This window comes from Pelodiscus sinensis, chromosome 11 (genome assembly GCF_049634645.1).
Source record: "Pelodiscus sinensis isolate JC-2024 chromosome 11, ASM4963464v1, whole genome shotgun sequence".
Taxonomy (NCBI): domain Eukaryota; kingdom Metazoa; phylum Chordata; order Testudines; family Trionychidae; genus Pelodiscus; species Pelodiscus sinensis.
Genome location: NC_134721.1, coordinates 50,963,476 through 50,988,924, shown reverse-complemented (window position 1 = coordinate 50,988,924; position 25,449 = coordinate 50,963,476). Strand labels below are relative to the sequence as shown.

The 25,449-nt window shown below is 46.4% G+C and overlaps 1 protein-coding gene across 1 annotated transcript in view; it reads left to right on the top strand.

The window, feature by feature from the left end:
- Positions 1-20,317: 20,317 nt before the first annotated feature.
- Positions 20,318-25,449, top strand: part of FAM120A (family with sequence similarity 120 member A) — a 111,169-nt gene continuing 106,037 nt past the window's right edge. Inside the window, exon 1 of the mRNA XM_075939695.1 lies at positions 20,318-21,185. Within this exon, the coding sequence (XP_075795810.1) occupies positions 20,712-21,185 (474 nt within the window). The 5' untranslated portion in view covers positions 20,318-20,711. The remainder of the gene's footprint in view (positions 21,186-25,449) is intronic.

Sequence of the window (25,449 nt, the reverse complement as noted above, 5' to 3'; positions counted from 1 at the left end):
ATTTTTCAAGAGTGTGCTGGCAGAAGTCAGCACTTAATGGAAGATGAGAATTATTTGCTTTTTTATATTTACTCAGATCACGATGCCATCAGTTAAAGAGACATGATAGTAAAAAATAAGAGTTTCTCAGATTTTCTCATCTTTGTAAACTCCTAAAAAAAAAAAAAAAAAAGGAAGGGATGCTAAGAACATCACTAAAGCAGTAGCCAAACAACAGAAACAGTCCATTTAAATGGAACAAAAATCTCACTGGTGAACTGGCTTCTGAAACTGTACCCATGAAAATGAGTAGTCCTGTGGCACCTTAGGGTGTGTCTATACAGCATCCTAAACTCAAAATAAGATACGCAATTTACGCTATGCAAATTGTATGACCCCCCCCCTTGTTGTGGCTTATGTGGTTAGGTCTTGTGATGGTGTCGCTTGTATAGATGTGTGGACAGAATTGGCAATGGGGTTTATTGCAGGGGTATGTTCCTGGATAAGTATGTCTGAGGTGTGATGTGTGGCTGTGATGGAAATAATTTGCTTCAGGTTGAAGGGCTGTCTGTAGGCAAGGATTGGCCTGTCTCCCAAAGCCTGTGAGAGTGAGAGGATTGTCAAGGGTCCTCCCCTGCGCCGGGGTTGGTCCAGTCTAGGTCCTTCCTTTAGGAGGACAATAAATCTTTCTCAAGCTGGCGCCTGTTTCGCGGGACGCCGGCGCATGCGCTCGATGGCTCCTCTGCCACTCCCACAGCGCGCCCACTGGGGAGCCTCCCACGCCTGCACAAGCGGCCGCCACCGAACAGGCTTGGCAGAGCCATTCGTGTCCCGCAGTACCGGGGTCATCCGGCGCCCGAGTGCGGGGCGTGGTACTTGCCTCTGCGGCCCCCACCGCCCCATCACACACCTCCATTGAGTTTCTTGGCTCTTCACCCTCTTTGTCGACTCCCCGCTCCTTGGTTCTTGAAAAAAAGTCTGCGTTGTTATGTTTACGTCCTGGTCGGTGTGCCACTCCAAACTTGTAGGGTTGTAAGGCCAAATACCACCTTGTTATTTGCAAGTTTACCTCTTTCATGGACTGCAACCTCTCGGGCCATTCGCCGTTCGCTTTTCCTCCCCGACAGTTCCTGCGGTTACTCTCACCCGGCCCTGGTGAGCTGGTCCCTGACCCCGTACCTGCCTATCCGTCAGGTCAGGACCCCGGTCCTGCTGGTTCGGTGCGGCTACCTCCCGCACTCCTCCGGCCTCAGTCCCAGTCTCCTCTCTCCCCACTGGGAGCTCCCTTTTGAAGCTGGCGCCCGTTTTGTGGGACGCCGGCGCATGCGCTCGATGGCTCCTCCACCCCTCCCCTGGCACGCCTGCCGGGGAGCCTCCCGCACCTGCGCAAGCGGCCGCCACCGAACAGGCTCGGCAGAGCCGTTCGTGTCCCGCAACGCTGGGGCCGTCCAGCACCCGAGTGCGGGGCGCGGGGTTTGCCTCTGTGGCTCCTGCTACCCTATCACAGGGATCATTTCCCAGGATAGGTTGTAGATTGTCAATTATGTGCTAGAGGGTTGTAAGATACAGGCTGTAGGTGATAACCAGTGTTGTTCTGTTATTTTTCTTGTTGGGCCCGTCTTGAAGAAGCAGATTCTTGGGAACTCGCCTGGCTCTGTCAATCTGTTTCTTCACTTCCCTTAAGTTTTAAGAATTCTCAATAAAGATCTTGTAGGTGTTTGTTTCTCTCTGTGGGACCGGCGGAAATCTGGTTGTATCTTAGGGCCTGGCTGTAAACAAGCGATCGTGTGCTGTGTCCTGGATGGAAGCTAGAGGCATGTAAATAAGAATAGCGGTCCATAGGTTTCCAGTATAGAGTGGTAGTAATGTAGCCATCATTTAATTGTATTGCAGTGTCAAAGAGGTGGATCTCTTGTGTGGGCTGATCCAGACTAAGATGGATCCAGACTAAGATGGTAAGGTGGAAATTATTGAAATCCTTGTGGAATTCTTCAAGGGTCTCCCTCCTGCGGGTCCATATAATGAAGATGTCATCAATGGAGCATAACTAGAGGAAGGGTGCTAGGGGTAGAGAGATGAGGAAACATTGTTCGAGGTCAGCCATAAAAATATTGGTATGTTGTGGGGCCATGCAGATGCCCATAGCAGTGCTGCTGACTTGTAGGAATAAACTGTCCCCAAATTGGAAATGTGGGTGAGAACAAATAGCTTGGCCACCAGGTGTGCTGCAGCATCAGTGGGGATAGTGTTCCTGACAGCTTGTAGTTCAGCTTCATGTGGAATGTTGGTGTAAAGAGCTTCTACATCCATGGTGGCCAGGATGGTGTTTTGAGGAAGATTACTGATGCTCTGCAGTGTTCTCAGGAAGTCAGTGGTGTCTCAAAGATAGCTAGGAGTGCTGGTAGCATAGGGTCTGGGAGAAGGTCAACATAGTCAGATAATTCTGCTGTAAGTGTGCTGATGCCTGAGATGATCGGGTGTTCAGGATTTCTAGGTTTATGGATCTTGGGTAGCAGATAGAATACTTGTGGTTGCAGATTTGGGGGGAGGCGTGTTTGTATAGATTTGGTCTCAAAGTTGTAGCAGCGTGTATCATGAGCATATGGTATAGTTTCTTTTGTTACTCAGTGGGCTCAGAGGAAAGAGCCCTGTAGAAAGTGGTGTTGGTGAGTTGTCAGCAATTGTGTGATCAGTTACTGAATTTGCTTGTGAGCAGGTTCATGTTTGATTGGTGAGAGCCAGTGCTTTTACAGTCCTATAGGCACACATTCAAAGGTCGTCTTAGAGAAATTGGCCCCAAGTGTGAAGTTTACATTTTCAATCACATGCCATGCTTTTTTCAATGCCCAGTAATTTGCTTTTAGCATTCCTTTCAGTGAAGTGATTTTGCGTTCAAAACAGAGTGTAGATTGCAAATTACAATAATATTTTTGAGATTAACTCTTAATATCCTCCAAGATTTTAAAGATTTTATTCTCACGTGCATAAATCTACACAAAATGTGACACCAACAAAAGGATGGTGTTTACTTGTGTCATCCTATCCTTCAATGAGAATGCAAGCACAAATCTTTAATTACACCAACCAGTTCATTAAACAAACAGCAAAACCAACTATTCAAAGTTTTATTATGTTCTGAATATAGGTTTTGAGCTATTGTGCTGCAGTGTAATTGTTTTCTTCAGTGGAAACAAAATACTAAAAGTATGTACTGAAAGAAGAAGGGACTTTTTCCATCCTTTAGCAAGTATCAGCTTTATTGCTAAGCGGCGTATGAATGTGGCTGAGAAGTGTATTTCATGCATTACTTGGTCATGTGGGATGTATTTTTGTATATAATCTGGACTGCAATTGTGTAGTCAGTTGTTAACAGATTTATTTGGTCCTTGGCTGAATATCTGAGGGTGAAGAGCTGTGACTTGCATTCCAAGTATTTTTTTCCTGGTGATCAGATTTCACAATCATCAATGGGCATCCTTTACAAAAATACAAGGCAACATTCTAAAAGGAAATGTAATGCTTCTGTAAAGTATTGACTTGCCCGTCCTGGAGACTGAAGTGGGTTTTGTCCACGAAAGTTCATGATACTATTTATATTTTTTTGATTAATCTCTAAGGTGCCACAGGACTACTCATTGTTTTTGAAGTATTTTAGTCATCCATATAACTAGCACAGCACAAACTGTCCTGTAATTCCCTCCCCCTCCAACAACCGTCATTCCAAAAAGGAGGCATAGATGGACCCTTAGAAAAAGAATCTCTGCTACAAACATACACACACTTGATTCATTTCTGATTTCTGAAATACTTGGTTAAAGATCCCTCTCAAGTTTTTCCCTGACATTGACCTTGATCACTTACGCTTTCCCTCTTACCTGCTGGGGCAACTGATCTTGAAGAGAAAGGCCAGTGTCCTCTTATTACTTATGGTATCTTCAGAAGATGGTCTGAGACTCGCATCACCTTCCCTCGTGGGCAGCCTGGTTGTGTACACTTGCCACGGAGCAGCACCCAGCGGAAGTTTCTAGTTCCAATTTCCATAGGGAGTTCTTCCAGCTACTCTTTATGGTGTGTGTATATGTAGGGGGGGAGGAAGGGTGGGGGAGGTGAACAGTCCCAGTTAGACTTTTCCTTAAAGAATGATAGTGCAGGCGTGCTCCTGCCAGAGTGTGTTGATTAAGATTGGCAAGATTATCAGGCCACTGATAAAATAAGGGAAGTGTAAAAAGAAGTAAAAACAAATACATCCCATGTGTTGGGTGGAACGAGGGAAGATTAAGAACTCTTTAGGATATGAGATTGTGAAAAACATTGGCAGCTTCAGATAAAATGAAAATACTGAGGATTTTACTAAGGATTGCTTAAATTGAATCCAATCCACAAATTAAATATTATTTTTGCAGTAACCAAAGTTTTGGGTTTCAGTGTACTGCTGTTTTCTGTTTTTATTTTTTTTACTGTAACTGCATAACTAGATTGTAGAAATAGGAAAGCTGGAGGTTTTGGCAACTGAATAGGAGATAATGATGTTGACACCTGGGAAGATGTACTAGGCCGTTTTGGATAATACTAAGCATTTTTATAATGCTCTGTATGTTCACAGCACAGTGCAGATTGTTAGTAATTAACATTAACTGCATGTCTGTTTGAAATGGTAGGCAGCAAGACAGCTAATGTTAACACCTAAATTGTCACAAACCTGCAAATGTAGTAACCCATTGAGATAGTATTGTTCACACCAATCATAGAACTTGCCACAGCCATGAAATTATGAAGTATATGGACCTTGCCTTGAGTTATTTAAGACAATTTTATGTCAAATAACTGTATTTTGGGTGTTAGAACTGGTGTGTTTTGGTACAGTAGGTGATGCACTGCTGGATCGTACAATTGTAGCAATTTAGGGCTGGAAGAGACCTCACACAGTCATCAAACTCTGCTCCCTGCATTGAGACAGGACCGCAGAAACCTCCACCTCTGACAGGTTTGTCCAGCCTGTCTTATCTCTAAGAATGGGGATTCCACAGCATCCTTTGGCATCCTATTGCAGAGCTTAACTACATCTTTAGCTAGATTTTTTTTCTAATATCTGAATCTCCCTTGCTGCTGATTAAGACAATTAATTCTTGTCTCACCTTTGGTGTACACGAAAAACAGTTGATCACAGTCCTTTGTAACACGGCTTAACGTATATGAATACTGTTATCAGGTCTTCCCTGAGTCTTCTTTTTTCAAGACTAACAGCCCAATTTTTAACCTTTCCTCATCGCTCTGCTCTGATGTTGTAAAATGGAACACACTCTAAACCAAGGGGGGGGAACCTAAGGCCCAGGGGCTGGATGCGGCCTCTGGGTTGCCTGGATCTGGCCCCCTAGGATCAGGGCTCCTCCCCAGCATTGGCACGCCAGTCCTGCTCCCCTGTGACCCCCGGCCCAAAAAAGGTTCCCCACCCCACTATAAACGGTCTTGGTCACATTTGGTTGTAAATGTCACTGACTACAGCATTCAACCTTCTTAATCAAGTTGGTGTTTAAGGCATTCATAGGCGCGGGAACTAAGAGTATGTCTACACTGCATTCCTCTTTCGAGACAGGAATGCAAATGCAGCTGAGCAAAATTGCAAATGAACCTCCTTATAAAATGAGGTTTAAGGGTAATTTCAAAAGAAGGGTTTTCTTTCAAAATAACTGCATGTAGATGTTTCTTTTTTCGAAATAGAGTATTTTGAAATAGCACCCGGACGCGATTATGCAAATGAAGTGCAGGAAATTCAAATCCGTGCTTCATTTGCAATTTTGCGCAGCTGCATTTGCATTCCTCTCTCGAAAGAGGAATGCAGTGTAGACATACCCTAAGCGTACACTACAGCACTATTTCAAATTAACTTATTTCGAATTAGTTAATTTGAAATAAGCTACTTCAAAATAACACATCTAGACCCAAAAACTAATTTGAAATAATGTTTTGCTAATTTGAATTAGCGCGTCCACACTGATTGGATGCTGGGTCGCATTTAAGGCCAGCTGAAACTGGTTCCATCACGGCATCAGGTCAGTAGTTGCTTTGTGTGGCTGCTGTCTGAAGCTATCTGAGGCTTGTGCTTAAAGGGACCCCCCTGGACAGCCGGTTCTCAGCTTTTCCGCTTGCTTGCCAACCTCGCCGAGGGACAGCAAAGCGTTTTCCTCTCTGCAAAGCGTTTTCCTCTCAGTCGTTCTCATTGGGGACACTGCAGCAGTTGGCACCATGGAGCCAGAGCTGCCCCCGTGCATTCTGGTGCAGTTTTTGGATTTGTTGCTGCAAGCCTGGCAGCAATGGCTGGAGGCTGCCTGGCACCATCTGGTGCACGTCAGCCCTCTGCCCCTCCCCCTGGCCTCCCTGGGGCCCATTGAGAAGCCACAGAAGTGCCCGGACGCCAGTGTGCCCTGCCACATCTGGCATCTGGCCACCAGCAGCGACTGGTGGGACCGCATCGTCCTGGAGCGCTGGGACGACCGACAGTGGACCCAGAACTTCAGGATGAAGAAGGACACCTTCCTGGAGCTCTGCAAGTGGTTCGCCCCTGCTCTGTGGCGATGGGACACTCGCATGAGGCCCGCCATTCCCCTCCACAAGTGGGTGGCCATTGCCCTATGGAAGCTCTCCATGCCGGACAGCTACCGATCCTTCGGGAACCAGTTCGGCATGGGGAAATCCACTGTCGGAGCAGTGCTCATGGAGGTACGGCACTCACCGGCCACTGGGCCAGAGGGGGAGGGGGGCTGCAAGGAGGGGATGGACTGCCCCAGGGAAAACAGGGGGGAGGAGGTGAAAGTGCCCTGCATGGGAGGGTTTGGTCTGTCCCAGCTGTAGTACACACCGCCCACGGTGGCCAGGATTGCTTCTGGGAGTGGGGCACAGGGCAGTGCCAGGGAACGAACACTCCCAGCCATCCAGGCACCCCAATGATTCTTGGTTTTGTGTGTCTCTCTGCAGGTGGTCAAGGCCATCAACAGGGTGCTGCTCCGCAGGGTTGTCTGCCTTACCAACCTGGACGTGGTCATCCAGGAATTTGGCACCCTTGGCTTCCCCAATTGCGGGGGAGGGAGGGGGTGATCGACAGGACGCACATCCCCATCTGTGCCCCGGAACACCAGGCCTCCTTGTATATCAACAGGAAGGACTACTTCTCAGTGATCCTGCAGGCCGTGTCTGACCACCGGGGCCAGTTCACGGACATCAGTGTGGGCTGGTCCGGCAAGGCACATGACGCACGGGTGTTCCGCAACTCCTCCATGTGCCAGCGGCTGCACGCTGAGACCTTCTTCCCTGACCGCCATATCAGGGTCGGAGATTGGACATGCCCATGTGCCTGGTGGGGGATGTGGCCTCCCCCCTACAGCCCTGGCTGATGAAGTCGTACACGGGGTACCTCAACCCCTCCCGGCAGGCCTTCAATGCCAGGCTCACCAGGGCCTGCATTGTGGTGGAGGGGGCCTTGGGATGCCTGAAGGCCTGCTTCAGATGCCTCCTCACCCGCCTTGACCTCGCCGAGCACAATATTCCTCTCGTGGTGGCAGCATGTTATGTGCTGCACAATTTATGTGAGAGAAAGGGGGAGACTTTCCTGCCAGCCTGGATGGCTGAGGTGGAACGCTTGCCTGGCCTGTACGTGCAGCGCCGCCTGGGAGGTCCAGCGGGTGGCTGTCCGGATCCGGGAAGCCCTGTGGGAGAACTTCCAGGTGGAGGAGGACTGAACTCTCCCTGGCATGCCCCACTGAGGTCTTCTTCCACTCTCACCTCCTTCCCCTTTCCCCTTCCTAACGCCCCTTCCTAACATAAAATAAAAACACCTGTTTTGCCAACAAATATGTCTGTTTATTTCACAGAACTGAGGTGGGAGGAGAGAGGAATGAGGATGGGAGAGGGGAGGGGGAAACCTGGGAGGAGGGAGTTGGAAGGGGGAGGCAAGGGGAGGAGTGGCATTGGGGGTGCGGGTTCGGAGGGTGGGGTAGGAGGAACGGGGGGGGCAGAGGAAGCGGGAGGGGGAGCAGGGGTGGGAGGAGGAGCGAGAGCTGGGGCGGATGCAGGGGCTGGAGCAGGAGGAGGCAGGAGTCTGTCCACCAGGGTCTGGAGGTGGCCTCGGAGGGCACGGCCCTGCTCCTTCAATGCCTGCAAGCTCTGCTGCCGAAGCCGCAGGTCCTCGCGGACCCACTGCTCCTGGTTGTGGAGCTGCTGCCCCAGTGGCCACAGGTGCCGCCGCTGGTACACCTCCTGGTTCTGGGTGCGCCTGCTGGCCCGGGTGCGGGTGGCTGGTCCAGGCGGGGTGGTGCGCTCTGTGGTAAAACGAGCAGTGGTCAGTTCTCCCTGGGGACACAGTGAGTGAAACCCAGCCCCCGTCTGCAAGGCGAGGTCGGCGTGTGTGGAATGAGGTAGGGTCCCTGCATGACACCCAGCTGCTGCTCCACGGTGGGCAAGGCCCAGGCGCACAGTACCTGGGCTCCCTCCCCCCCCACATAAGGGGACCATTATGGCACTCACATGTGGAGCCCTCCCCGGCCTCAGATGACACAGCTGATGGGCTCCGTGGGATGACTCGGGGGTCCTGGGTGCTGGGCAGGCTCCCTGCAGGCTCCTGGCTGTCGTCGTCCTCATCTTCCTCCTCTTCCCCCGTTTCAGGGGCTGGGCCCTCTGCCCCAGGGTCGATCACGGACTGTGTGAACCCCCAGGATGCGGTCCAGGGCCTCATAATGAGGGCAGGTATCTGGGTCAGCCCCTGGTTGGAAGCCCCTGAGTAGGCTTGCTGCAGATCTTTAATTTTGCAGCGCCCCTGCTCCTGGCTGCGCAGGTGGCCTCTGGTGGCCAGGCTGGCAGCTATGCGGCTTTAGACGGCTGCTTTCCTGTGCCTAGCGCAGAGATCGTGGGCAGTGGAGGCCTCCCCCCAAACCTCAATGAGGTCCACGATCTCCGCACTAGACCAGGCAGGCTTCTGTCTTCTTTGGCCCCGGCAGGCCCTGGGAGCCGCCAGCCTGGTCCCGGGAAGAGGGGGAGGGCTGGGTGGCAGCGGGTGTCTGGCTCATGCTGTGCCAGGTGCAGGGTCTGCTGGCTGGGTGCTGTAGCCAGAATCTGCCCCTTTAAGGGCTCCGGGGCTGGGAGGGGGGCAGAAGAGTTTTCCTGGTTTGGCCCAGAGTGGCCACCAGGGCAACCTGGTAAGGACTAGCCTTCAGCTAGTTTGAATTAAGTGGCTACACAGCCCTTAATTCGAACTACTTAATTCGAATTTGGCGTTACTCCTCGTAGCATGAGGTTTAGAAAGTTCAAATTAAGCGCTCCGCTAGTTCGATTTAAATTTGAACTAGCGATTTGTATGTGTAGCTGCTATTACAGTTAATTTGAACTAATGGCTGTTGGTTCGAATTAACTTTGTAGTGTAGACAGACCCTAAGAGTGCAGGGGACCCAGCTGCCATTCCGTGCTCTGCTACTGGCCCTATACCCGGGGACCTAGCTGCTGGCCTGTACTCTGGGGTCCTAACTGCCGGCTCTGCGCACACGAGCGGGGAGGGGGAGAGAGTGAAGGGGACTCTGCTTTGGCCCCATGCACCAGGGGGCTCTCCTGCCAGCCCCAGGTCTTGGCTGCTGGCCTTGCACGCCGGGCTTTGCTGGGGGGGATGGGGGGCAGAGAGGGCAGAAGTAATGGGTGTGTGTCAGCATCCCCACTCTTTAAAATGTTTCCACACCACTAAAGGCATCTTTAAGTTCTGGGAATGATTGGGCTTGTCGATAAATATATAGATACTACACTCGATTATATCAATATCTATCAGTCTCAAAGAAATGGTATCATGACTTATTTATTTGGCACTGCTGCTATGAAGCACTTTTTGGCTGTGTCTAGACTGGCCAGTTTTTCCGGAAAATCAGCCGCTTTTCCGGAAAAACTTGCCAGCTGTCTAAACTGGCCGCTTGAATTTCCACAAAAGCACTGACTTCCTACTGTAAGAAATCAGTGCTTCTTGTGGAAATACTATGCTGCTCCCGTTCAGGAAAAGTCCTTTTGCGCAAAAGGGCCAGTGTAGACAGCTCAGATTTGTTTTCCGTAAAAAAGCCCCGATAGCGAAAATGGCGATCGGGGCTTTTTTAGGGAAAAGTGCATCTAGATTGGCATGGACGCTTTGGCGGAAAAGAATCCGTGCCAATCTAGACGCTCTTTTCCAAAAATGCTTTTAACGGAAAACATTTCCGTTAAAAGCATTTCCGGAAAATCATGCCAGTCTAGACACAGTCTTAGTGTATACATCATATTCTACCACATACCCTTTTTGTGTGTGTCACAGGTATTAATTCGAATGGATCAGCATGCTGCTGTTTTTTGTCTCTTATAAGAACTAGTGATGTTGCTTCTTAAAAGCTCTTATTTCATAATATCTGTATTATTTACTCTCTGCTTTTGGAAAATTGTGTTTATGTAGCAGTTAACTAGCGCTTCATTTAATGTTTTTGTAAAGTTCTTTAAAGAAAGCAAAAGTGACCTAATGTAGCTTGTGTACTATGTGCCCTGGCTGAGTTTTTTCTTGCAGTGAAAGCAGTGACTGTTCCCCAGCGGGAGCCATTCATTCTTTCAGACAGTATCATTTTTACCCTCAAAGGATGGTTTTCCCATGGACAAAGTAGAGTACACATCAGGGCTGTTCTAGCCTTGACTCAGTTCTTGGGGAAGAGATTGCCATTTTTCAGATGTCTGTACAGTGCCTAGCACAATACAGACCTGAACAGGCTGGCTTCTAAGCACGATGCAAATGTTAAATGGCAACACCAGAGGTAATTGCTTGAAGGGAGTTTTCCTGCTCTGTTTGAAATAACTGTTGCTCTTTAAAAAGCTGGGGTGTTTTACTCATCTCTCTTGGGGATCAGAGCTTGGATTTCAGACTTGCTAAAAGCAACACTGATCATACAGCTGCATCTGCATTTGTAAAGAACAAATCATGTCAAACCAATCTGATAGCTTTCTTTGATAGGATATCAAGCCCTGTGGATAAGGGAGAAGTGGTGGATGTGACATACCTAGACTTTAGGGAGGCATTTGATACAGTCTCACATGACTTTCTTATTAATAAACTAGGGAAATGCAACTTAGATGGAGCTACTATAAGATGGGTGCATAACTGGCTGGATAACCATTCTCAGAGAGTTCACAATCATGCTGGCAGGGCATAACAAGTGGGGTTCTGCAGGGATCTGTTTTGGGATAGGTTCTGTTCAATATTTTCATCAACAATTTAGATATTGGCATAGAGAGTACAATTATTAAGGGAGGGGCTGCAAGTGCTTTGGAAGATAGTGTCAAAATTCAAAATGATCTGAACAAACTGGAGAAATGGTCTGAGATAAATAGGATGAAGTTTAATAAGGACAAATACAAAGCACTCCACTTAGGAAGGAACAATCAGTTTCACACATATAGAATGGGAAGTGATTGTCTAGGAAGTAGTACTGCTGAAAGGGATTTAGGGATCATAGTGGACCACAAGCTAAATCTGAGCCAACAGTGTGACACCGTTGCAAAAAAAGCAAACATGCTTCTGGGATGCATTAATAGGAGTGCTGTGAGCAAGACACAAGAAGTCATTCTTCCGCTATTCTTTGTGCTGATTAGGCTTCAATTGGAATACTGTGTCCAGTTCTGGGCACCACATTTTAAGAAAGATGTGGAGAAATTGGAAAGGGTCCAGCGAAGAGCAACAAAAATGATTCGAAGTCTAGAAAACATGAGTTATGAGGCTGAAGGAACTGGACTTGTTTAGTTTAGAAAAGAGAAGACAGAGGGGACATGATAGCTGTTTTCAAGTATCTAAAAGGCTGTTACAAGGAGGAGGGAGAAAAGTTGTTCCCCTTGGCCTCTGATGATAGGACACGAAGCCATGGGCTTAAACTGCAGCACGGGAGGTTTAGGTTGGACATTGGGAAAAACTTCCTACCTGTCAGGGTGGTTAAACACTGGGATAAATAGCCTGGTGTGGGGGGAATCTCCATCACTGGAGATATTTAAGAGCAAGTTGGATAGACACCTGTCGGAGTGATCTAGATCAATGTTTCTCAACCAGTGGCACAAGTACCCTTAGGGGTACTCAACAGGGATATGTCAACACAACTGAAATTTGGAGAAAACTGAGTTTTTGTTTTAAGTTTTACAGCACTTTATTATTTTTGTACTTTTTACACCCAAAAATGTCATCGCCCACCCAGCTACAATTAAGTGTTTAAACAAATGTGTTGCAATGGTAGAAATAAAATATGTCTGAAAACTGTAGGTACTGGGGCTACTTATAATTTTTTTTAAAAAGGGGTACTTTATTTTTTAAAAAAAGGTTGAAAACACTGATCTAGATGGTGTTTGGTCCTGCTGTGAGGGCAGGGGACTGGTCTTGGTGATCTCTCAAGGTCCCTTTCAGTTCTAGTATTCTATGATCTACAGAGTGAAGTTCTTTCCCTACCTTCTGCCATTCAACATCAAGCAATCTTCTGAGAGCTCTCTCTTTCACAGGCCCGTAGCTAGACTGTTGGTCCCCCCAGTGCTTCCAAGACGTTTTGGCCAATTGGGCAGCCTGAAGAAAATGTGTGTGGCATCACTAGGTCCCCTTGACATAGAAAGGGGAATTAATAGGCAGGAGGCTGACCTAAAAGTGAATAGAGGGAAAGAAAAGGGCGAAGTAGAAGGAGTGAAAGCCAATGAAGAAAGAAGGAAAAAATCCATCTGGGAAAACATTAACTCCTTTTGTAGTCTCTTTTCTTGCTAACTCCTCCAATTCCTCCTTCTGCGTGACCCTTGCTGAGGCTGTGTAAGAAATATAAGTTGCTCTTTGACCCATTACTTAAAACAGAGAAGTTATGATCTCCCACCAACCATGAAATGAATATCTAGATGTTCTTTTAAAAAAACAAAACAAAACTTGTGGCATATGGCCCCAGAAGGCTATGAAATGTATCACTGATGTACCACAAAACATGGCAGGGAGATTTATCACAGCCATCTCTCTCAGGATAAGCACTCCAGGTCATCTGTACTTTGATACATCTAGCTAGACATGAAAGCATGTGCCTTTGGAATAATATTCATAGACTGAAATAAAGGAGTATGAAGCAGAGGCATCTGCCATCCTGGGGAATCCATAGGAAATATCACTGGGATGTCAAACTTTCAGGTCCCTGTTGCTATTTTTATGAAGAATGGGAAGATGGACTCCCAAGAGGATACACACACACACACATACCAAATAAACACTACAAGCAAGCATGTAACCTTGAGGGAGAAGCTAGGCAAAGGTCTTTGTTCTGTAACAACGCTGTCTTTACTGGGATTCCATCCATTTTGATTAGGTTCTTTCTTATGTGATGATAGAACAGGATAGCATATGGAAAATGTGCTGAATCCACATGGACCAAAGAGAATTGGGCAGCTTTGGCAGTAATTGACAAATTATTACGTGAAGTATTAATTTATTTCAGGGCTAAGGGACAGAAATCTGAGAGAATTCCTTAAACTAGGTAAGAAGCAAAGTTCATTCATGTAATGATGAAGGCAAAGGCAATCAGAAGCCAAAATTCTTCTGTCTGATCACTTTTATATTTTTAAGGGGTTGTTGGCCAAGAGTGAAAAACATGATGCGGGATAAACCTTTCCAGCTCCCTTCTTTTAAGATTAATAGAAACACTGAATGCAAGCAGAGAAATTTTTCAAAGAAATAAGACTTCGTGCTGTGAGACCATTGCTCTTCACTCTTGTGTAAGAGATAATTGACCTCCTGTTAATCAAGATGGAACCATAATTTTTCATAGGTATGGAGGAGGTAGGACTTATTGCTAGGAAACATGACTTAGGAAAAAGATGAGATCCGATAGTGTAACCCCAAGAAGAGTCACCAGAATATTGTGGGTTCTTTACAGACTTCCCTAATAAGAAGTCGTAAAGCCAACGCAAATGCCTGCGACTGAAGAAGATGGAGAACTTGAGTAAGGTACAGATTCAACCCAACAAGATGATGGCCAAAACTCCAAAGCAAAGTGATTAAGGTTCAAATGGTACACTATCAAGGCTAATGAGAAATTGCAGAAGAATATGATAGAGAGGCAGAATAGTTCCCCACCTAAAACTCAGAGTTGCAGTGAATCAGAAAACCTGCAAGCTGTGGAGCAGGAGTGAATCATGACCAATAAGAAGGTGCAATTCTGTACCCCCATAACATCAGCAAATTAAAATTAAGAGAGCTGGAATGCTGGAGTGTAGACAAGTGTAGATTAATATGGAAAGATGTACCATGAGAAAAAGTGAATGTAATAAAGGACCATAAATAACTGCATATAAAATTATTGGAAGACTATTCCTCTTTTATACTGAGGAAATATTCATAATTTAGCTTATTTAAATCTATTAAAGTTGACTAGTAATCTATCAGTTGTTGCACTCTTACTTCTTGCTGCAAGCTGGAAAAAGCAAGTAACTCCAAAAATAGAACAATGAAACTTATCTGGGAGATAATACTGTTGGAGAGACTGACAAGCATTAAGATGACTTAGCTGAATATCCTATGAAAATCTTTTTCCTTTTTAAGAGGAAAATATTCAGTCAGAAGCTATTTGAGATATTTGGAAGAAGCTGCTATATATTAAAACAAAGTAGTATCGGTGGATCTTTTTCAAAACCAGAATAAGAAAGATTAGAGTTGTGAATTTTATATGTATAATACTAATAGTATTGTTAATTGAAAATATATTCCGATTTCTTCCTAAGAAATCTTTTAGTTGTGTAACTTTCTTTTTTTATATATATTATATATTATTTAGTACAAAATTAAAAAATATAAGTTACAGGGAAGATATTGTTCATCAGATTGTAACAGCTGTGGCACAATTAGCATCAATGAGTACAGGAGCTGACAAAACTTGAGTGGAAGATAAAGACAAACAAGAAAATTAGGAAGAACATAAATTAAGTTCAATAAAACAAGAGTGGGTACTTCTTATAGCTGAAAGAAAAGGACTTGAAAGGACTATTGAGAACTGCGATAAACTCCTGGAAGAGGAACCTATGTAGAATATTTGTTTTTGATTATAATCATACCAAGACTTCCAAACTAAACCAAACCACTACTAATGTTGAAATCATAATATGGAACTACAGAAGTCTACTACTACAGAGGCAAAGAATAAATAGGAAATCAAAATGTATTCTCATTGCTCCCTGTTGACCTGGTATTAGCACCAGGAGAGAACAATGAGAACAAGAACAATAAATAGGATGCAAGACATATAGAGTGGTTAAGAGCCAAACAGACACTCTAGTTGTGGGAAGACCGGAGATGGACCAACACACAGAATACAACACTGGAAACTATTGAAAACCTGTTTATTTGACAGAATACTGTAAAGAATAGGCAAAATGGAATACACAAAGTCCTCATCCAAGTCAACTACAGCAGAAAGCAAGAGTTCAGTAGGAATCTGAACGGGATGGCCATACAGAGCCTTAAAGATTTCTTCTACATGTTATACTTCCGTATCTGTTTGATAGGCGAATACCTCAGAGATGACAAAGGAGAGAGCCATGGGAAAAGAGAGGGAGAAAACATGGTAACCAATCGCTAGAGAAGGTAATGGCTGCAATTTTAAGATCTTTATTTGAGAATTTGTGCATTTTAATTAATCTAGAAAGAAATGATATAACAGAATAATGAAAAATGGGAAACAAAAGAATCTATTCACAGAACTCTTATCCCATTTGATGGGGTACTGATGTAGACAGGAAGGCTTGGCAGATTTTCCTTGAGAAGGGACAAAATGTTTGGGGCAATTTAAAGAGACAGTTACAGAGGCCTGAAGAAAGTACAAAGAGCAGCAGGCCTAATCCCCGCACTCAGGAGAGAAATGGGGAAGAAAAGTTAAAGGTAGCCAGATAAAGCATGTGAGCTATGCCCCCTTCCTCACCCATACTACAGACACTCTGCACAAACTACACATTCACCCTCTTCTTCAAGAGTGTCTTTAACAAAGAAATCAATGATAACATTTATATCAAACCTTCAGCCCTGAATTGGCTGCTCATAGAGACCTCCCTCACCACAGTTCAATTCATTCCTTCCAGAAAACCACTCCCAATCCTCTTGATATTCAGCTTGAATAATGAGTCACTGACGTTAATGAGTCACTTTTAACCTTTACCCAGCCAGACCCATCCTGTTAATGGGGTAACATTGCCAGTCTGTACAAACCAGTTATGAAATAACTGTCTATAATGAGATTTCTTGCATCTTCCTTTGAAGCATCTTGACCCACTGATCTGATCTTGTATGGCCATTCCTCTTTCTGCCTCAACCTAATTGCTTAAATTGTAGGCCAGGGAACGTGGCCCCACTTTATCCTTGGTGGTGAAGACAGGGGCAAAGAAATCATTTAGCTTCAATGACTTCTCCTTAATTGCTGCCTTAACTCTCTTGCACTCCAGGTTTCCCAGCCCTGGTCTACTCTAGGGAGTTATTTCAAAATAACAAGCCGAAAGTCCACACTACCAATCCCATTATTTGAAATAAGGGGCTGGTTATTTTGAAATAATAATTCATGCTTTCCTTGAGAAATAAGCTTATTTCAAAATAGTTATTTGGGGAATTATATCTAATTTTGTTATTTCAAAATAATTTCCTAATGTAAACATGCCCCCGCTGATTATCTCATAGGCTGTTTCTGAAATATTGTATTTGTTTTTGTATTTTTGGCTATTTGCTCTCATATAAATTTCAGTCTTCCTAATTGCCATCTTAATTGTGCCCACCATAATTTATGCTGCTGTTCTATTGGCTTCACTTGACCCAGATTTCCAATTTCTGCACAAATATCTGTTTGGCCTGAATAATGCCCTCACATCAGGCTCAGTCCTGTTCTCTCATTCAAAATCCACCTGAAACCATTGGTGGACCTTGTGAGAGAAATAGCTTGAATCTCCAGCAATGTGCAAATAGCAGCTTGCTCTACATAGGCTATATTGCACATTTAAAGACCACCATTTCCAAATCAGCACCCAGATCTCCTGAAATCCCCTCCTTTTCAGTTCTCAGTTTCACATTATTCTTACTCCTACTCAACTTCCTAACTTCATTCTGGGAGAGCTGCTTTTAAACAGTTTCTCTTTTTTTTTAGAATACACAGTGAATTCATTTTGGTTCATGGTTTTTGTGTATTTATTTTTTAAAATGGTATGTTGGGGCAAAACCAAATGGCTATAAAATGGCCCTCAACATATTTAGGCTAGAAATCAGATGAAGGTTTTACACCATCAGAGGAATGAAGTTCTGGAACAGCCTTCCAAGGAGAGTACCAAGAGCAAAAAAACCCCTTATATTTCAAGACAGAGGTTGGTAAGTTTTTGGAGGGGATGGTATGATGAGCTTGCCTACAATGGCATATGGCCCATCTGCATCTGCTCTTAGCAAATATCTTCATTGCCAGGAGATGGGGCTCTAGATGGGGAAGTCTCTGAGTTACTACAGGGAATTATTTCCCAAGTATGGATGATGGATCTCAGTGTCTAATTGATCATATATCGGGACAGGAAGGAATTTTCTCCTAGTCAGATTGACTTTGCTTCTTCTCCTTCTTCTGCAGTGTGGGTCATTTGGTGATTTGAGTGTATTGTAAATGGTGTATTCTCTGTAATGTGAAATCTTTAAAACAAGATTTGAGGACTTACAGTATCTCAGTCACATGTTATTGGCCTATCACAGGAGTGGATGTGTGAGGTTCCATGGCCTGCAATGTATAGGTCATCAGACTAGATTATTATGATTGCCCCCCTCCATGGTCTATGACATTGGCATTGAGATAGTTATGTAATGTTCAGCAGGGTTTCAGTGGTACAGCCATTAGTACTACAATAGGCTATTTTGAGTCAATCATCCTTAGTTACATATTAAGAAAGAATTACAGCTGATAGCATCCAGTGTGTCTTTTGGCTGTTTTGACCTCTCAGTACTGTTCTATACAAAGAAGATATAGAAATCTTACTCTGCTGGAGTTAAGCCACATATGGAATAGTTCTAAACTGTGGCAGGATTGAGCAGGATACAGCGTGGCAGATCCTCAGCCAGGAAATACATTGAAGTCAATGGAACTATGCAATTTACACCAGCTAAAGATCTGTCCCAGTGACTTCCTTCCTCCCCCTTTTGCAAATTGGTTGCGTTGAATCCTTAAATTGTTCAGAATATTGATGGAACACACCCACTTCTTCACCAGGCTTTAATTGGTTTCTGGCCTGAGATTGGATTGATTTGTAATCTTTCCATTAGAATGTGATCTAGATCAAACTCTGTGCTCCCCTTTGCAGGCTCTCTGACCATCTGTTTTTTTTAATGCTCTGCATCCCTGGCATTAATCATTCAAGCTCTGCTGAATCTTTAGATACTTAAAAAAACAATCCCACAAAAAATAAAAAACAAACCCTGAAATCCTCTCTCTCCTCTGTCAAATCCCCAATTAATTGCAATGTTTATTTATAATAATAATTTGTATTACAGTAACTATTTAAAGGTGTTTCTGCTGAAGCATCCTTAATGTTATAACAAAATTAGTGATTGTACTTTGGAAGGAGAATCCATTTAAGCCTTAGGATGAAAGCTAAATTAAGAAAAAGCTCTTACTAAATGCTCATGAACACCTTTGGAGAGTTATCTGAAAAGGTGCTGCATATTTTCCACACTGATTTAAAAAAACCCACTTTTTTCCAGGAAACATTTTTATTGAGGACTTTCACAAAGTTTTCTGTATACTTTATTCTACCATCTTCATAAGCTCCACTGGTCACTCTTAGATACAAAGGTCCTCCACGCAGTGTTAAATAAGCTTTGCTCAACCCCAAGAGTATTTATTTTAGATACTAATCTAGCCAAACAACTGAAATCTTATTAAAAATGAAACGTATCTTTACCAGTAAAATGCCAAACTTCATATAAGGCATCTGAATATTTGAGAGTTGCCAAGCATTGAGGAATACTGAGACACTATGTTGATATTTCAAAGATAATATATATGTTCTGCCAGGAAATAGCTAAGGCCAAATGTGGGATTCTTTACAAAATTTCACTAGCTGAAACCAGAGTGAACAAGTCATCCACCATAATACTTAAGGCATTTTAGAAGAGGATAACAGATCTTATTCTGGCAGTTCATATGCCACTGACTGCATGTTGCCATGTCTTTAAATTCATGTCCTGCTCAGTAGCCAGTTGTGCTTGACAAATTTGTGGCCTACATGAAGAGTTAATTTTAACATATGCTCCTGAACAAGCTTCCACATTTTGGAAGATTTTCTGGAAGTGTTAAATCTTTAGCTGTAGGTGAGGTGAGGTTCATTTCTCAATATTGAGTTTCTTTTTAAATAACTATTATTATATTTGTCTGGAGAGAGGAAACTTTAAATCATTCAAATTTGTGCCAGTTTTATATTGTTGGGTTTGGACATCACATAAGTGTGAGGGAACAGTGTGAAACAGTATGGCTTGATAGCATCTCAACAAATTTGTGTTTTGTAGGCGGAAACCTCCTAAGCCAGCGAAATCCAAGCAAGAGGGAAGGATGGTCCATCTTCTCAAAGTATTTTGAAGATTTGTTTTCCTTCCATTTGAGCTCTCAAGTTCAAAAAAAACTGAGCAGTTTTTATTTTACTTTAAATAAAGGTGAAAAAATAGCACTTCTAAAATATAGAATAACGTGCCTGTTATTTTATCAGATGCCACATCCCCCACTCTTAATGCTTGAGGTCTGTGCTTTCCAAACTGTGGGCCACAGACCTCTGGGAGTTTGCACACTAGGTTTAACATTTCCAAAGGGGGATGCAGGGATTTACAAATGAAAACCACTGCTACAGGGAGTGTGTAGATAGCTGTACTCTCTATTCCGGGTCTGGCACAAAGCCAAGCTAGGTTTCTATGCAGTGAAAGGCCAATTTGCAGTGGCCAGGTGAAGAGCAAGTCGTGCTCTCGCCATACCCCGGGCCTGAAATCCGAGCTCGGGGCCCCGCAGCGCGCGGAGACGCTCAGTGGGAGCCCACGCAGCTCGGGCCGAGCTCGCCGCTGCCATTGGCTGCTCCGCGTGCAGCTCGCTGCGCTTCCCGCGCGGCCCGTGTGCAGCGTGACGGGGCCGGCGCGGCGCTGTTCTGGGCGCGTGCACACGTGCCGGGCGCGCAGCTCTGGCTCCTCCGGCGCTGAAGCCGCGCGGCCTGACCTCCCTGCCGCGCGCCCGCCATTCCCGCGCCCCCCCCCCCACGTGTCCCGATTCGCCCCCGCCCCGCAGCGCAGCGCGCATGCCTGGGTTATGCAACAGCCCCGGCGCCCAGGCCCGCCGCCCGAGTGCCGCAGCCGGGTGCCGAGTCGGTGGCGGAGGCGCGCGCGCGGCCCGGCCCCCCGGTGCTGCCCTGAGCCAGCGTGTGCGCGGCGCGCCGGCCCGTGAGTGGCAGCGGGGGCCGCCGCCAAGTCCCGCCTGTTCCGCTCTCCCGGCGGCGGGCGGCTTCCTGCGCGCGGTGCCCCCCCCCGGCAGTAGGAGCCGCAGCGGAGCAGCCCGGAGCCGAGCCATGGCTCTGTGAGAGCAGCACATGGCGGCCGCAGCTGCCATGAGCCCCCAACCGACCCACACGACTCCCCCCTGAACGGCCGCCTCCGCAGCAGCGCCCCCGCCGCCCCCCCGCCTCCAGCCACAGCCCTCGCCCGGCCCGCCATGGGGGTGCAGGGGTTCCAGGACTACATCGAGAAGCACTGCCCCAGCGCCGTGGTGCCCGTGGAGCTGCAGAAGCTGGCCCGGGGCAGCCTCGTGGGCGGGGGCCGCCAGCGGCCCCCCCAGACCCCGCTGCGCCTCCTCATCGACGCCGACAACTGCTTGCACCGGCTCTACGGCGGCTTCTACACGGACTGGGTGAGCGGCGGCCAGTGGAACCACATGCTGGGGTACCTGGCGGCGCTGGCCAAGGCCTGCTTCAACGGCAACATCGAGCTCTTCGTGCTCTTCAACGGCGCCCTGGAGAAGGCCCGGCTGCACGAGTGGGTGAAGCGCCAGGGCAACGAGCGCCAGACGGCGCAGCAGATCGTCAGCCACGTTCAGAACAAGGGGACCCCGCCGCCCAAGGTCTGGTTCCTGCCGCCCGTCTGCATGGCGCACTGCATCCGCCTGGCCCTCATCCGCTTTCACATCAAGGTGAGCCGCGGGCCCAGGGCCTTCCCGCCTGCGGCCTCCGCCTGCCGCGCTCCTCGGCCCCCAGCGCCCCCGCGCCCCTCGGCCCCCATCGCCACCAGCGCCCCCGCCCGCGCGCCCCCCGGCCCCCAGCGCCCCCGCCCGCGCGCCCCCCGGCCCCCAGCGCCCACGCCCGCGCGCCCCCCGGCCCCCAGCGCCCCCGCGCCCCTCGACCCCCATCGCCACCAGCGCCCCCGCCCGCGCGCCCCCCGGCCCCCAGCGCCCCCGCTCGCCGCGCCCCTCGGCCCCCAGCGCCCCCGCTCGCCGCGCCCCTCGGCCCCCAGCGCCCCCGCTCGCCGCGCCCCTCGGCCCCCATCGCCACAAGTCAGCTCTTCCTATCCTCGCGTTTCTCACCCCCCCATTTTGACCCTGGCAGCGGCGCCCATTTCCAGGGAGGCGCCCGCTCCTGTTGCTGCGCTCCTGGGCCCCCATTTCCAGGGAGGCGCCCGCTCCTGTTGCTGCGCTCCTGGGGCCCCATCTCCACCAGGGCGCCAGCTCCTGTTGCTGCGCTCCTGGGCCCCCATTTCCAGGGGGGGCAGCTCCTGTTGCTGCGCTCCTGGGTCCCCATTTCCAGGGAGGCGCCCGCTCCTGTTGCTGCGCTCCTGGGCCCCCATCTCCACCAGGGCGCCAGCTCCTGTTGCTGCGCTCCTGGGGCCCCATTTCCAGGGAGGCGCCCGCTCCTGTTGCTGCGCTCCTGGGCCCCCATCTCCACCAGGGCGCCAGCTCCTGTTGCTGCGCTCCTGGGGCCCCATTTCCAGGGAGGCGCCAGCTCCTGTTGCTGCGCTCCTGGGGCCCCATTTCCAGGGGGGTCAGCTCCTGTTGCTGCGCTCCTGGGGCCCCATTTCCAGGGGGGTCAGCTCCTGTTGCTGCGCTCCTGGGGCCCCATTTCCAGGGGGGCCAGCTCCTGTTGCTGCGCTCCTGGGGCCCCCATCTCCACCAGGGCGCCAGCGCCCCCGCTTGCTGCGCTTCTGGAACCCCCCTTTTCCACCATGGCACCAGTGCCCCCTCCTGCCGCTTTTTCCAGTCCCGCTGGCCAATTCCGAGCGCTGCGGCCTGGAGAGGCGGCGGTGGCGCTGGGCAGGGTAGGGCTCTAAAATGGCAGCAGGATTGCCCTCCCGGTAATGTCCGTACCGACTTCAGAGAGGGGAGGGGGGAAGTATGAATTCCCATATCCGCAAAATGTCGTCAAAACCTGGCGGTGTCGGCTGCTCGGGCTGGGAGAGGAGGTTCGGCGAGCTCCATGGGAGCGGCCTTACTGCTGGCCAGCGGCAGCTGCACAAGTGGAGGAGGCCAAAGTTTATGCTGCTGCCGCTGCCTTCCCGCGGACCCCGAGGCTGGAGCAAAACGAAGTGTTGCTGCCTCCTGGGACTTGCAGGGTGCCCTAAGCAGGCAGAGGGGAGGGTGTAGTGCGTACCTTGGTGTCCTCAGTCTCCGCTGGGATTTTCTATTTATACATACCTGTCAGCCTGTGGAAGCAAAATAATGGTAGAGCCCCTCCCCAGTTGAACTGGCCAAATGGGCTTACAGGCAGGAAAATGACAATTTCAGCATGCCTTCAAAAAGGGGTATAAAAACCTTAATGGTTTCAAAAACAGGACTAGCTATGTTGCTTTCTCAGGTTTTCCTTTTACATGTTCTCCACTTCTTTCAGTGCATTTTATTTATCCTTCTCATCTTTATTTATTCACCGTTTATTGTCAGATTTTTCTATCCTTATTTCTCCTTTCTGTTGTAGTTTATACGCTTTCATTTGTATTTCTCTTCTCCACTCCTCTTTTCCCGCTTCCCTTCATGTCCCCTCAGAGTAGAAACCAGAGAGAGCCACATTTGAGGGGTGAGCAGGGCTGATGATAGTGTTATGTAGGGTCACAGTGAATATCCAGGTATCATCCTCCAAATGCTGATTGGCAGACAATCTTATTTTTATGTAAAGTTGAGTAGGGGTTTTTTTTTTTTTTTTTTTTTTTTTTTTTGCTTTAAAACTGTGTGTAGTGTTCTATACTAGATACTCTGCCTCCATGTTCTTTTGGGGGCCATTGTTCCATTCATTTATCTGACTTATAAAATGTCCCTTGCTGCCTGCAGTTCCCTCTTCTTAGAAACACACTTAGCTAATTTGCTCCACAGGTAACAATATACTCTAATTTTTGCACCTTCGTGCAGTGTTACATGTTTTTTTGCAAAGAGTTTCAGTGGACCTTACAAAACAACAGTTACAAAAAAGTCAGTAAAGTTGTATTGTACCTGGTAGGCCAGCAACAAGTTCTACCATGAGGGGAGATGTTAATTTGCATTTAAAATGAAGATGTTTTGTTTAAATGAAATGCATTGTCAGAGACTAAAATGTAGATGTTCAGAATCTATGGTAAAAAGCTGAAAATACCTTGTCAAATATAAAAAGAACCAGAATACTTCCATAAAGGGGAATTAAATAGTTTAAACTAATTAATCCATTATTCTACAACAATTGATTAACACGAAGTGTCATTACCTATGTCTTTTATACTAGAACTGCTTAATATAGAATCAGTTATGCACCTGCAGTTTATATTATTTCAAACAAATCTACATTTGCTAATAGCTTTGATTGCAGGACAGTGTGTCTTTGAGGCTTTATTATAACATTTTTACCATATAAGAGATGATAGTTGCAATATATTTTATATGCTTTTTATCCAGCTTTTCAGATTTGTAGTAATCTTGCAGTAATGTTAATTTAAAATATTGTGACACACATAATGGATGTTGTTTAACCACAACAAGAAGAGTTTATAACTAAAACCTGCAATGAAAATGCCAGGAATTATTTGTTTAAACTTTGACTAAGGAGGAAAAAAAGCAGAAGTTGGAACACATACTGAAAAGATGCTAACTTTGTCTATTATTTCTGTAGCATAGTAAGTATTATGTGACCTTCAGGATTGTACCACTGATCAGTAATTGGAATTTAACATTATTTGGCTTTTGTACAGTCAGTTTTGGCAGATTACAGGACAGCTGTAACTCAGATGAAGGATAACTTTGAAGTCTGTACAAGTTTCTGTAAAGATTGCTTTTGTGAAAGTTTTGAAGAAGTGATCTTTTGGTTAAGTTTTTCAGTGTTCAGCTAAACGGTGAAACAGAAAAATAACTTATTTTGAGAGGCTGAGAGAATCCTTAGATTCACAGGGGGAAATTTTACAGTTTTATTTTCCACCTGGGACTTAAGGTTGAAAGGCCTAGCATTAAAAAATCCTGCATTTTAGAAGCACTGCCAGCTCAGCCTAAGCTGTTAGTGGAAGTCCCACCCCTTGATCTCATTGTAACTGGCGAGAAATTTTCTAACTCGGTGGATTAATGTATCTAGTGTAGTGATTGGTTAACAGGAATGACAGACATACAATATGTTACTATTAATGACATGTTAGTGTGAATGATTTTCCTGTTCCTGTCTGTATATCGATTTAATTTTTTGTATGAGAACCTGTGGCTAACAGGAGAGGTGCAATTCCACCTTTCTGTGTTAATCATGTATGGCACATACCTAGAATAAACTAGAAATCCATCAGGATAGAAAGTTTCTTTTTTTGCAATAGTCTGTTATGGACTACAAAACACTGAAACCTTATATTTATTTAAAGTTAAAGTGCTTTTGTTATGATGGTAGCATACTTCCACCAGGTCATCTTTAATGTCCTTTCTAAATAAAAGTATCAAGTCTGATGTGACATTCTGGTTATAGCATAACTGTCTTTTGTTTTTCCTGGATACACGTATTAAGAGTAAGATTTTTTTTAATGTGGTGCCTTTGCTCATGTTTAAATGGATACTGTGATCTTATGTGAGTGTGCATAAATAATATGCAAATTATGGACACTAAAGAATATTTTTTAGCTTGTAGTCCCAGAGAAATGAGGATTTCCTATCAGTAAAATACGTTTTTTTTAATAGATGAATTTATAGATTGTTTTGATATTGATAGTTGATTAACAAGCAGCAAATCAATAGTATATTTTAACTAGCAGTTAATGGCTCATTTTTTTTCTTAACCTGTATCTATACCAGCACATTTGTTGGTAAGGGATGTGAAAAAAAGACCCATCCTTGACCGACATAAGTTTCACTGACTAGTACTGGTGTGGACATTATGTTGGCAGGGGATGCTCCTCTGCCAACCTAGCAACTGCCGCTCATTGGGCTGGCTTAGCTATGCTGAGGGGAGAGTTCTAGCCTGTTGGCGTAGAAAGGC